The sequence below is a fragment of the Phoenix dactylifera genome, unplaced genomic scaffold (genome assembly GCF_009389715.1).
Source record: "Phoenix dactylifera cultivar Barhee BC4 unplaced genomic scaffold, palm_55x_up_171113_PBpolish2nd_filt_p 000454F, whole genome shotgun sequence".
Classification (NCBI taxonomy): domain Eukaryota; kingdom Viridiplantae; phylum Streptophyta; class Magnoliopsida; order Arecales; family Arecaceae; genus Phoenix; species Phoenix dactylifera.
The window spans coordinates 6,882-21,503 of NW_024067884.1; the positions used below are offsets into that span (position 1 = coordinate 6,882).

The 14,622-nt window shown below is 39.3% G+C and overlaps 1 protein-coding gene across 1 annotated transcript; it reads right to left on the reverse strand.

The window, feature by feature from the left end:
• Nucleotides 1-4,434: 4,434 nt before the first annotated feature.
• Nucleotides 4,435-13,900, reverse strand: LOC103695470 (cytochrome c oxidase subunit 5b-1, mitochondrial-like). Its single transcript, XM_008776808.4, has 6 exons — nucleotides 13,584-13,900; nucleotides 13,419-13,504; nucleotides 13,271-13,324; nucleotides 5,209-5,275; nucleotides 4,895-4,974; nucleotides 4,435-4,767 (listed from the first exon to the last, which is right to left on the reverse strand). Exons 1-6 carry the CDS (start codon nucleotides 13,750-13,752, stop codon nucleotides 4,708-4,710), a joined length of 516 nt encoding a protein of 171 aa, XP_008775030.1. The 5' UTR covers nucleotides 13,753-13,900; the 3' UTR covers nucleotides 4,435-4,707.
• Between the last annotated feature and the right edge of the window lie 722 nt (nucleotides 13,901-14,622).

Here is a 14,622-nt window from a genome sequence, read left to right on the forward strand (position 1 = left end):
TGGGTTCGTGACGTGACACATATCCCTATCATTCTTTTCCTTTAGATTATCAGATATAATTGAAAGCACTATTATTCTCTCTTTTTGCTTGTCAAAAAAAAGAAATTTGAAGCTGCACAGCAACTGATTCTATTCTCACCTTTGCACCTATGCACCTATGCACGGGCTCTGAGGGAGGACCTCTACAACTGGGACTTGGCATTTTGTAGGTACATGTACATGCATCATAGGGTTTACTATATATGTGGATGCTTCGATATCTTATGCGTAAATGCGAACTTGGGGCATCAAATTTCCAAATACATAGGGAGGGGCGGAGTAATTAGTGGACATGATATTCTGTATTATCTAGAATCATCTTTGGGGTCTGGCCTTTATCAATATCCTTTCACCTCAAACCCCTAAATTAGCATTGCAAGTAAATAGCTATTTGCTAGGAGAATTGAATGATGGTGTTCTAATTAATTAGGATATCGAAGCATCCCCTTCCGCGTATCATGGTTACAGATTGGACAGTGTTGTGAATGGAAGGAAAAGCTTGCACTTCTCTCAAAGAAACAAATAATTTATGGTTGCATTTCGCATGTCAAATATTAGTGCCATCTTGTTCCTTAAGAAGGGACAAATTATCACCATCATGTAAGGGACAATCAGGGACCCATTAGGTGCCTGTTGTGGTGGTAATGTATTTAGTTGAATCTGTCAAAATTGACGGTTTTAATATCAGGGTGCTATATTTTTACAAGATAATCATTAAAACCTAATGAATAAATCTACGCATATTTTAAGATGCATATATCATGACTACAAAATAATTTTTTTAATTTATATACCCTATCATATATTTTATCGCGCTAGGTGATTAAAAATATTCTTTTTTGTATTGACTTGATCGATGCATAGATCAAAGAGCACAAATATACATGAATTTTGATTTGCAGATCATGATCAATAATTTTGGTTTTCAATTTAGACGGCGTTATTATTGATTTTGAAGATGAGAGAACAAATATGTTACCCTGCGTCTCTATGAGTGCACGTATATAGAGACCACAAATATAGGTATCGTTGTATGTATATATGGATGTATTGACAAAAGCAAGAGGGTTACTCCCAACTCAGCGCGGTTCAGATTTAGGCACCATCCAAACAATATATGTGTTTATGCATGTGTCTGTGTATGGAATCAATAACAAATATTTTATAGTCGATAATCTGAGTAAAAAGGAACAGGACTGGAGGACATCATCATGCATGTTTTAGGACAAAGGATAGATTCTTCAGTCATCATCTCTACTGTTTGATGTGTGGTCACGAGATCTCGGCAGATGCACTTCGTCATCATAAAAATGAAAGCTCGCCTACCAAGTTGATATCTCTCTGGGCCATTTTGGAAGAGAATGATTGCAAAACGAACCAAGAATCCTCTGGATATGATTGAATGGTGATAGAAAGATGCAGAGAGAGATAGAGACTGAGAATTTTTGCTGCTTTAGGCTCTTGATGTGGTCTAGACGCGTGGGGCGAAATTCTTAAAAGTAAAGCAAGAAAGCACCGAAGGCAATAAATAGCAAATAGCTCCAGAGAAGAACTGAAAAGATTTAGTGCCTGAGAATATATAGAGGTAGAATCCAAGTTAGGTACCAATCGGATCTCAAATCTTTTATCATGAAACAGCGACTGTTCCTTTTGATTGTCAAATGGATTTAAAAGCACTATTAATTTCCTCTCTTTTCTTTTCTTTTCTTTTTTTTCACTTGTCTCGTAATATGAAGATGTACAGGATTTGACTCCAGTTACGCATGAGCCTCTATTAACTTACGTGATCCGACAAGCTCATTATTTAAGTAACAGGACTCCATGTACGACCATGACTATATGCTTGTAGATATATAATATGATAATTATAGCAAAAGAAAATGAGACTTAATCGTGCTTGTTGCAACCAAACGCCATTTCTGCCATCTCAACAGAGATGTGTTGCCAATTAAGGGGTAGACAAATAACAATTTAACCAGCCCTGTGGTTAATTGGTTAGGTGATAATTATCGGCGCTCAACACTAGCCATCCCCAATTAGCTATCCAGAAACCTAAAGTTATCCAGCCAATCAACCACACACCATACAAAAGATATGATAACCTTATTCAAGATGGATGGCCAGTTTAAAGCTAATTCAACGCCCCTATTTTCTTCATCACTTGTACCCTGGATGGTATTTATTACCATCCCCTCAACAAAACAAAGAATAACTTTATTCGCTGATTAGCTCATTGAACGATGAATATGAGCGAGTAAAAAGGTTATCCAGGGATAGTTAATTATTCGGCATCGAGACACAACCTTATGATTCTAATAAAATATGTATGCATATACATGCATAATATGTATATAAGTATTTAATCGTTGGTAATCAAAGCATTAATATACAATAGACCTATAACAGCACAAATTAAACACTTGATTCCTATTTGAGCCCAAAAATAGCTGCTGAAGCAATTCATAGAGTTTGAGATCTTGAAAAAAGGCTATAAGAATGCAGCTCATAAACCTTCCCACTTCTTCTTCCACTTCTTTCTCTCTTTTTTTTCTTTCTTTCTTTTTTCTTTTTTTCTTTTTTTTCTTTTTTTTTTTACAACGGCGGCTCACACACAACGAATATGAATGCAGCCAACAAGATCGAAAAAGAAATACTACACAAGGGCTCAGACAATGACACATGGTTCACCTAGATAAAAGTGGTGAGCTGCAAAGGAGGCAACCCAGTTTGTACCACCATTTGCCTCCCTATGTATATGGGTGGCCTGATGGAAGCTGCACCCCTCGAATAGTCAGTGGATGTCGTGGAGCAGCGATCTGCCCCAGTAGCGCATCCTCGACTCTGAATCCACTCGATCACTGTGGCCGAGTACCTCTCGAGGAGGATGCGATCCCAGCACCAGCTTTGCATAGTTAATGCAACCCAACACACGATGCCTCAGTAGTGCTGAAAATCTACGCCGCATGCAGTAGAGCCCTGTCCACCACCACCCTCGGATAAGAGCTGCCATTCTTGAAGATCCGAGCATTCTTATCCAGCCAACAATGGCAGACCAAGTAGGCAGGCACGTGTCCTCCTCTCCTCAAGCCCGAACCCCCGCACGGAGGCCTTCAAGAAGCACAAGTAGTCCTCAATGGACGTCCACCCCTACTGCAGATCGGGGTGAGCCATGGCATACTCCCAAATTTGACTAGCTTGCAGACACTCAATGAAAACATTGTAGATAGACTCCTCCAGCTCCGAACAAACCGCACAGACTAAAGAGATCCTCACTTTCTGCCGCACCAGTACGCCTCTAATAAGCAAATACCCCCAAGCCACCTTCTAGAGAAACATGGCTACACAGAGATGGATATGCGCGTCCTCCAAATCCATCCTTTATTAATCTGCCAAGCCAGAAATCTCTCGACCATTCCAGATAAGTCCCAGGCTGGCACGACAGACCTCTCGATCATACTTCAGACTCTCCTATCTACTCTCCCTGCAAGGATCGACAAAGGCAAGACCCGCTCAGCAATCTGCTCTCCAAACATCCGCCTGACAAGGGCCTCGTCCCACCTCCGCTCCTCTGGAGCGAACAAATCACAAACTCTGCATCCCACCTTCCCACTTCTTTAGTAACACAGATAAATTGAACGAAATCTTACCATAGATGATAACATACATGAGAAGCAGTCTTGAATACAGAAATCCACTTTTCCAGTCCCACAAAAACCCCCTTTCATATGTATATACAATCCTCATCGGGAGCATGCCAGGGATAGGACCTCCTCAAGTTATAAGATCTTGCCACTCCTAAAATAGCAACCTCTAAATAAGGCGGGCTCCAGTTAGGACCTTCTCTCCCTTGGGAATTGAACCTGCAACCTGAATATAATATATCTTGCATACCCCAGGCAGACGGTCCTACAGTCCCCTCTGCAATAGGCTCAAACTTACAGTGGCTCCACAATTCTCCACATAGTCAGCACTCAGTAGCCATTTGGGCTTGCCCTGAACACACATGGAAAATCAATCATGATCCTGTCTTACACTTCGCAATGTCAACATTTTTCAACATAGTTACTTGAATTCATAGTTGGATCCTAATTGATAAAAAGCTCAGTTACTCTTAACTACACCAACCATTATTTGAATACGATTGAAAGATAACGGTATTATAACCACAATGTTGGTGGAACCTTTTGGTCATCCCTAAAGAATCCATCCACACACTCGCTGCTCCTCTAGCAGCAGCAACATAAATACCAACAGACTATAGCAACTAGAAAGCAAATTGCAGCCCTACCTGAGCAATTTTCTTGACATGTTGCTTCTAAGAGCAAAGGTTTCCTGCAAATAGATAGATCAAATATAGCAAACTATAGATGAAAGTACATGCAAACTAACACCACAGGAAAAAACCTTTCTGATTTACTACAAGCAAAGGAAAGAACAGAACTTAACGTGGCCATTGATTATTCGACAATGCATCAAAAGGCATAAAATAATCCAAAGGTCACGTAGATGACCATTACACCATGCAAGCAAAACAGCCAACAGGAAATGCCTTCAGATTCACAGGCAAGAATATTGGTCAAACAGAATGACCTAAAGCTCTCTGAAGATTCACGGTATGACAGAAACCAACCATCTCACCAAATATTTTTATTTCCAGGAGTCCTATCCCTAGTGATGTTCATCATCACTGTGTGCTTCTGGGTCCCCTCCCTCACCAATCACCTCCAACTGCAAAATGATATGAAATTAATCAGGAACTCTTACTCCTAGACATAAAAGCAGCCAAAAATATAGAATATTTCTATATAATCCTGTTTGGTGGTACACTAGGAATTTTACAAGCCATCTCAATTACCACAAAATATTGGGAGCACACAGGGCACTCGTGTGGTTTGTCTTTCTCCAGCCAGAACCAGACAACATCATGCTCATCCTCTGCAAACACATCAAGAATTTGAACTAACATCAAACGCGGTCAACTGGTGGCATCTTATTTTAGAACTTTCCTTCCTTTCAGTTTCCTTTTCATATAACAGAAATTGAAAGATAAACATTCTTTTCCTCATACTTCTTTTCTTGGAGAAATTGAAAGATGATGAGCCAGGGTCAATCAAAATACAACAGATGTCAAAGAACTAGCTTGTCATAAGTGTGACAAAAGTAACTTACCACCTTCACCACCAGGGCAGCCAACTATTCTCTTGTTATAGTAGGACTTAACGACAGCAGGTGTTTCCTACAAGCAAGCCAAATAAAATTTTATGGCACAGTTCAATACTCAATGTTTTAATAACAAGTTAATACTGTGGACCAGCATAAACATTGTTATATTCACAATCAATATCCAGGAAAAGCTAATTTAATTTTAAAAACAAAGGGAAAATTTTCATTATACTCGAGGAAAGGAAAATTTCTAAACTATTGATGAGGAAGATCTGAGGAACGAAAAAATTAAAGGATACAGGTTGAATGTTGGCTGTATGCAATAAAGAGACAGATTATAAAATATATGGATTATGTTTTCAGTATGACACCATTTTCCTCATAAACCATGCCACAAATTGAACCAGTAGCATGGTAACAGAATGCGCAATGGCTGCCATGAGCATCACCGATCAGGGATACATGACTATGAAACCTGGTAACACCAATGGAGTGGCAAAGTTCCTGAACCAAAGATCTTGGGTGGACAAAGGATCTTCCACACAAAATTGAATAACTAGACCAAACCCATTAAGGGCACAAACATATTCAGGGATTAATTTGCTTTGTGCATCAATTTTAATGATGTGATATATTACATTCTACTAAAAGGAAAATGTGAAAAAGGTAAAAAAGAAAAAGTAAAAGCACACAGAACAAGTTGCAACAATGCCACATACACAAGCTGCATGACATGAATATCTGAAGGCAGACCTGAACATTAAGAAAATATAGTAACGAATGTGCATGAACCATCAATTTTTACTATCCTTCCACAATGCTCTCAGAAAAGAAAAGCCTCCAAAGAGATGAAACAAGCTAAAACAATCCCACTACATCCCACAAAGCATCAGTCTCTAGCATAAAGTCATAACTATTCTTTTCAAAACAAGAAATTTTGCCAAGGAGTTATATATATGGAGAATAAGGCAGAAAGTTTTGTTTGGACCAAATGACGGCTTTTCATTTACTACCACAAAGTTGGACCAACATGAACCAGTAATGAGGATATCATACTTATAATATATCAAAAAAATGATGTAAATATGAAAAAGCTAATTAAACAATATGCAAGACATAAAGTATTAAACAGTTGACACTAAGACCACTTAGATTTCCATAGATAGTTGATAGTTTTGGCAATGTTTAACAGGGATGATCTTTGGAAATGAATATATATTCTCCATACTGAATACTGTTCTACTCCTCTATGATGAAAGTCAGGTGTTTTGTCCAGAATCATGTGTTTCGTCCAGAATCATGTGTTTCAACCAAGGACATACCAGTTCTGTCCACAACATATCAAAACAAGATAAAAATGTACAAATAACAATTTGGTGTAATGTTTTGGTTAGATATGCCACAACTACCATTTCAGGTGTTACATTTTTTTTGCCTCAAAAAAAGTTGTAAAACATCGGAAACTAATGCAACTTCCACATGCCTCTCAACCAGAAGCATTTTTGTTGTCTAAAATCCAAATAAGATATGATAAGCATAGTACATATACACCCAAAATGGTTCCAATAGAAACTGGAAAATGCTTCTCATGATGCCAATGCAAAAAAGTTTACAAATATATACAATACGTATTTTTAGGAGACTAAAACCTGAGCATCCTACTTTCAACCATCAACATAACCAAAAGCCTCAGACCATGTATTTGTTGTTATCCTAGCAAATCCTTTATCACCACTATCATGATTAAAGTTGCATCATATACTAAGGCAAGCTTTTTCAATTTTAAGTCACAATATCTTGGAGGTTACAATCAACTCACCTCTTCTTTTACTCTGCAACAGATAGCAAGTTCATAATTTCACCTGGCACACCTAGTAACTTCAATGAACAAAGGAAGCCTAGGACCGCCAAAATCGGGTGGAGCCCTAGGGCTTTTCTATAAATAGAGATGCCTTCTTCTCTAGTACCCCACCGTCGAGATTCCCTCCAAATCACCGTCAATTGCAAGTTCTTTGGTCGAGATTTCCTTGGATTCTTGTTGGAAGACCTCACCGAGCCCCCATCATATCTCATCAGAATCGAGGTAATAACCCCTAATCTTTCTCCTCCTCCCTGTTTCGGTTCCATGGTTGTCATCATCACCTTGAATAGCACCAGCAAGTCGTCGGATTTGGTTGAACAAGACCACCCTTGCTTTGCGATTCTTCTCCTCTATTCCGGCTATAATCTCTTCTATTCCGCCAACCCTGTTGTGGGTTAAGGCTAAGGTTCTTGCCAAAGCTCTAATCGAGCTCTCAACCACCTCTTATTTTAGGCCAACCTATCATCAATTTTCTTCACCCTTTCGCCGTCGCTATCTTCGTCGAAGGCTGAACCTCGAGCGGAAGCTTGCGGCTGCCGCTAACAGCCCGAGCTTCCTCCATCTAGATCCAGCCCAAGCCGCCCTTTCCTATTTGATATGTTTTTCTTTCTCACTCTTGCTCTCTCTTCATCACTCTTTCTCTCTCTACATACTTTAAAGGACCAATGAAGTGTCCAAACACCTTTGTGAATCCCGATCAATCCTAAGCGAGGTCTCGAACCAGCATTGTGCGACCATCTACCATGTCATGTAATTTTCCACCATCGACCGTGGTTGTTTATGATTATTTTGTTGATGAGACTTGGCTTTGTAGGTGAGCGATCATTTGGGCAAGAAGATGCTGAGAATGATGTTCTATGCCTTAGTTCTTAGATCAAGAAGTGTGGTACGCATTGTGGTTTGAGTCTATCACACGTAGAGATCAGAATCCCTGAACATTGATCGTCTATATATATGTTATTTTCGTGCATCAATGATTTTGGCTTCGCTTGGAATATGATCGCAGCTCATTGCATGATTATATGTTGGGGATGTATGGTTCTTTATGTATCAATGTAGCATATGTTGCTGATTTTGGGTTGCATGGATTTTGATACTCGTGTGCATCGAATTTCATAAAGAATATAGCTTTATTTACTTAACAAGTATAAAAAATAAATTGTATAATCGAACGATTGTGGTGCTCTAAACTAGCCATGTAGTTCATGCTCCGTCATGGACTGAAAATGTGGTACTTGTTGATGCCCCACCACAGATTGAAAATATGGTACTGTTGATGCCCTACCATAAATCATAAATGTGGTACTATTGATACCCTATCAAAAACAATAACGCCACGGGCTAGAAACGTGGCACCATTGATGCCACACCATGGGCAGAAAATATGGTCATGGTTAGTCCAAAGTCCAAATGCTAAAACATTATTTGATCAGAATTATGCAAAACAAAAACAAAGATAATTAATGGGTGTCATTATTGCATGGAAAGGTATTTTGATGCTATATGATATATTGCTGATCTAGCATACTTATGTTATTATATTGGATAGTTGGTGTCAAGAGTTTTATAGCATTATACTTTAATTATTTGTCATTTTCAAAATTATATTACTATTATGCTGGTATGGGTGTGTGGAAATTCTTACTAGACTGTAAAGCTTGCACCACTCCTTCACTTCTCTCTTCAGATTTGCGGAATGCTTATTGCTTGGTTGCATTTTGGGATTATTGGTGAAAGAATGAATAGTTAGAGCATCATTGACACCGATCAAATAGCTGAATTGGTAACTAAATAATTTGTTACTTATTAATGATAGAACTATTTTATTGTTAATTAAGATCATTATTATCCAATTATGAAGACGTTGTATTGAATTTATAAGCCTTGCATATTCTTTTGGGCCTTGCACTAGGAGATGCACAGCCATGTCATGTGATCAACCCTGATGATGGGTTCAAGGCATGACAAAAGTGGTAATCAAAGCTTATATTTATGATCACTAGGAATTGAGACAGAAATGATCCATAGGATTTCTATAGAGGGGATGGTGAATTTGTCTCCGGTTATAATCTATGGGGTGTGGTTTAACAAATTTTGGGTCATATTGATTTAAGTATAGAGTAGTATTTTGATCGAAAATTATGTATCTAACTTAGAGAATTTTGGTGGGTTTAGATCAGAGTTGCGCAATGGAAGTGTGAAGGGTTGAGTCATTGTGAAGCTAATCGAAAAACATCAACTTTGATTCAGAGCGTGTTATGATGGAGAGGTTTCAATTCAAATCATAGACAAAAGGAAGGCTACTTAAGAGCTCGAGGATGAGATAAGGATTTAGCATCTTCAACTCTTTGAAGCCTCAAGTACATGAATTTCGAGGACGAAATTACTTTAAGGGGGGAGAATGTGAGAACCCAATTTTGAACTTGGTTGGGCCAACTGAGAAAGGGCACGTACTGACCCTCGTGCATGCCTCGCACGTGAGGCAAGGGCGCATGCCTTACACGAGGATGCATGCCTTACACGTGAGGCGGTGGATGCAGACTCCCGATGGAAGTCTGTATCCTCTTTTGACTCTATCGAGGGAAGGAAGCCCAGGGCCGCCACAATTAGGCGGAGCCCTAGGGCTTTTCTATAAATAGAGATGCCTTCTTTAGTACCCCACCATCAAGATTCCCTCCAAATCATCATCGATCGCAAATTCTTTGAAAGAAATTTCCTTGGAAGACCTTACGGAGCCCCCCATCATACCTCATCGGAATCGAGGTAACGACCCCTAATCTTTCTCCTCCTTTTTCCAATCCTATGGCTGTCGTCGTCGCCTTGAGTAGCATTGGTGAGTCATCGAATTTGGTTGAACAAGATTGCCCCGAATTGTGATTCTTCTCCCTTATTCTGGCTATAACCTCTTCTATTTCACCAGCTACGTCGTGAATTGAGGCTAAGGTTCTTGCCAGAGCTTTATTCGAGCTCTCAGCCACCCCTATGATCATTGAAAGAGACCCATCACTGGCCAACGAGCCAAGCAACTTTCGTTCCCTATTTTAGGCCGAACTATCATCAGTTTTCTTCACCTTTTCGCCATCACCTGCCACCATGGTCGTTGATACCATCAGTCTCCGTTGGAGGCCGAACCTCAAGCAGACGCTTGGCACTGCCACTGACCACTTGGGCTTCCCCCATCTAGATCAAGCCGAAGCTACCCTCCCCTATTTGATCTGCTCTTCTTCTTTCTCTCTCTTGCTCTCTCTCCTCCCTCTCTCTTCATCACTCTCTCTCTACATACTTTAGGGGATCAATGGTAGGTCTCGACACCTATGTGAATTCCGGTCGATCCTAACGGGGTCCTAGACTGGCATTGTGTGACCATCTACCATGTCCTGGACAAGAAGACACTAAGTAGGGTACTCTACATCTTAGTTCTCGGATCAAGTGGGTCAGCACGCATTGTGTTTGTGTCTGTCATTGGTAGTGGCATGAATCCTTGGACATTGATCACCTATATATATATATATATATATATATATATATATATATATATATATATATATATATACCATTTTTGTGCATCAATGATTTTGGCTTAGCTTGGAATATGATAACCACTCATTGCATGACTATCTGTTGAGGATGTATGGTTCTTTATGTATATATGTAGCATATGTTGCTGATTTGGGTTGCATGAATTTTGATACTCGTGCACATCGAATTTTGCAAAGAATATAGCTTTATTTACTTCATAAGTATAAAAAATAAATTGTATAATTGGACAGTTGGTTGTAGCGCTCCAAACTAGCCATGTTGCTAATGCCCCACCATCCCCAAACGTGGTGCTTGTTGATGCCCCGCTATAGGCCGAAAATGTGGTACTATTGATGCCCCACCACAGGTTAGAAACGTGGTACCTGTTGATATCCTGCCACGAGCTAGAAACGTAGTACTATCGATGCCTTGTCACAGGCCAGAAATATGGTATTGCTGATCCCCCACCACGGGCCAAAAACAATGATAATTAATTGGGATCATTGTTGCATTGAAAGGTATTTTGATGCTATGTGATGTATTCATGAGCTCATATAATTATAGTTGGTATCAACAGTTCTATAATTTCATATTTATATTAGCTTTGATTATTTTCTATTTTCAAATTTATATTAGTATAATGCTAGTGTGGATGTGTGGAGATATTTATTGGGTTGTAAAGTTCACACCGCTCCTTCACTTCTCTTTTCAGAGTTGTAGGATGATGCTTATTGCTTGGCTACGATTTGGGATCATTAGTGAGAGAATGAATAGTTAGAGCATCACTAATACCAGTCAAATAGCTAAATTGGTAACTAGATAATTTTGTTACTTGTTAATGATGGAAATTTTTTGTTGTGAATTGAGATCCTTATTATCTAGATATGAAAAGGTCATATTAAATTTATAGGCCTTGCATATTCTCTCAAGGGTTTCCCTATGGAATGTGCTGTCGTATCATGTGACCAACCCGGGTGATGGGTTTGGAGAGTGATAGGAACCATGCCAGTAACCAATTGATCCAGTTTGGCACGCCCCGAAATCGGCCAACTTGGCATGGTTCAGCAAATGATGGATGGAACACTATTGGCATTTCACCTAATATTATATCCTACAAATTGAAGAAATCATGGATTTTTACTTTCAAATACATCTTATAGTTCCTATTTTAAACTCAATTTATCCCTTATCGATCAACTATATACGATCAACAAAGATGATCTAGATCGACATAATGGTAGACCATTAGTTTACAACACCTTGTCATAGGCTCACTACATCTAGAAAATCAACTATCACACCCCTACTACTTTGTCTCAATACCTTTGTATAAGTGCCTAATACATTTTTGTGATTCACGTTGAGGAAAGCATCCAATTAAGCACCTCATTTGATTATATCTAATATCTAATAGACTTCTGAAATTTTGTTAATTGAGAAAATGAATTTACAATTTAGTGTAACCAAGGCTGCATCAACCATGAATTCTTGTGCAAAATATATACTTATGACATATAAGTACTCACATGTCTATGGCTTATATGTCAAAATTTTTTACACTTTTAAAATCCCATCCATTTTATCCATGATAGCTTTCAGTCATCTTAACTGACCTGGAAGTGTTATATTTCTGACCCTATACGTTACACAAATTTAAACTATATAATTTGCAGATCTCATAAAATTTCTTGGAAAGAAAATAAAACAGAATGATACCTCATTAATTTCTACTCGTGACCAGTGGAATGTGTACCTAAAATGTATATTTTAATTATGATACCAAATGAAAAAGAGGGGCAGCTTCAGTTTTGTCCTCTAATATTTGTCCTAAGTTTTGCATACAAGGAGCTTACATAAGCTCAACATGCTAACAAAAACTAGCATGGCCAGAATTCACAGGCAGGTGCCCTCTTGACAAGGTGGATGCTTCCACCACATTATTATGAAGAATAGTAAAATATTGTTATGAAGAATACTAGACTTGAGAATAATGTAGAATGTCTGGTATCCCATTTCTTTCTAAGTTCACCTAACCTGTAACTACTTTTTTCCCAACCCTACAGTAGATATCATTGACCCATCCTGCACATGTTGTTCATGTATTGGGCATCCAAAGCTTTTGAAGACATCAGCAGAGTTTTACATTAGGGTGTTAAAAAGAAGGGGGCAAAACAAATTAATAGTCCAGGGAAAGAAATGAGAGTTGATGATTCAATCCTTCTAACTGTGAAGTTGCTGAATGCCAAGTTGACCGTATAGCAGTATGAAAATTCTCTTCAGGTTAACTCAGCAGATGGTATGATCTTTATTTTGCAGCCCTAGCAAATACATGAAAATAAAGATATACACAAGCATCATAGACCTACGAACAATCATTGTATTACAATCTATGTAGTTATAGCGATAAGGACGAACATAACAAGATGGTACCCATTAATCTAATGCACATTAACAAATGATATACCACAAGTATTCGCTTCCATTCTACCAAGTACTAAGAAACCAGCTAAAATATTGCAGCCAACACATATGAGAAGATCGCATTTTAATGCAAAAACACTGAAAGGGTCTAAGCAAGAAGGGAAAAAGACGGAAAAACAACACGTCATCATCCACGAACAAATCAGAACGAAAATTTATCAGGGATCAAGAACATCTTGCAGATTCAAGTTCAAGAATCAGACTAACTTTGGTGCCGAACGGACCGACCGGGGAATCCATGTCAGTAAACCGCTTCGTCCCCTAAAAAAGTCACGCACAAGAGAATCCATCAGATCCTGAATCGACCAACAAAGACGCAAGCAGAGTGCAAGTCGAACGAAACAGGAAAACTCGCCTCCAACTCGCCCTCGAGCTCCTCCCGCTCATGGCCGGTGGCGATCGGCATCACGTCCTCCACTTTCTTCTTCGTCGGGACATTATCTAAAGAAAGAAGACCAAATCGGATGGGTCAGCATGGTTCCACCCTAGCCAAAACAAAAGAGATCGGAGGAGGACCCACCGGATTCCGAGGAGAGGAGAGGAGAGGTCTTCCGGAACGGCGAGGAGGTGACGGAGGCGAGGCCACGGCTCTGTAGGGTATCTTGGGCGGAAAGGCAGAGAAGCTGGGGGCCGGATCGCCGCCATTGGCCAGCGAGGGTTTGGAGGTGGGAAGAGGCCCTCCGCCACATCGTCTCTTGCCGCCGCAGCCGTCAGAGTTCTCAGGTCACCCCCTATGGTCTCTCGCCGAGACTCCTCTCTCTCGCTTGCTTGACCAAGAACTAGGGAATTGGGTCTCCGAGAACCGCCGCCAGTCTCACAGCCAGTGGGGGAGGCGGCCCGGAGGCATTTAAAGGCCAATACGACGCGTGTCGGCTCAGGGCGTTCACGTGCCATCTGAGACTGTGTTATCTCAAGATTCGTGCGGATAGATAGCGGAATTTCCGATGAGGTGATCTGCAGTTTTATTTGATATATATATAAATAAGGATCCATCCCTGAGGGCATGACAGTAGCAGAGATCATTGATAATGGTGAATGATAGTGGAGATTGTTAGTAAAGGTAGGTAGTGATAGAGATCTTAAACAACGGTGGATGGTTATAAAGATTGGACATGGTAGTGAATGATGGCGAATATTAACGACTATGATGAATGAAGGTAGAGAGAACTAACTTGCCATGTCAAACTAATATCTCCTTAACTTACCATGTAGGCACCAACAGCGAACTATGGCCCAAATTAGAAGGTCAGTGGGAGCATTGCAATAATTAAAAAAATATATAGGGTTGACATTATAGCAATTAAAGTTACAGGAATATTTGCAAATCTAGATAAAATACAAAATATCTACTGGACTCTATTTTTTAAAAATAATAAATATTTTCTCTTATCTCATCCAACTTCTCCCGACTCCTTTAAAATTTTGAAAAACAAAAAGCATATATTTTTTCCATAATACATGTATATATATTTCTTATCTTCATATTTCTTAACTTTTCTATTAAATCATTTTTAACATATCTTGCTCAGGATATATTGGTGTTTAGTCCTAAATGAATT

Coding starts and splice junctions, on each gene's coding strand:
- LOC103695470 (XM_008776808.4), bottom strand. CDS start 13,752: ATGTGGCGGAGGGCCTCTTCCCACCTCCAAACCCTCGCTGGCCAATGG. Junction 13,325..13,418: donor AGCTCGAGGGCGAGTTGGAG/GCGAGTTTTCCT, acceptor TGACTTTTTTAG/GGGACGAAGCGGTTTACTGA. Junction 5,276..13,270: donor TCGGTCCGTTCGGCACCAAA/GTTAGTCTGATT, acceptor GCTTGCTTGTAG/GAAACACCTGCTGTCGTTAA.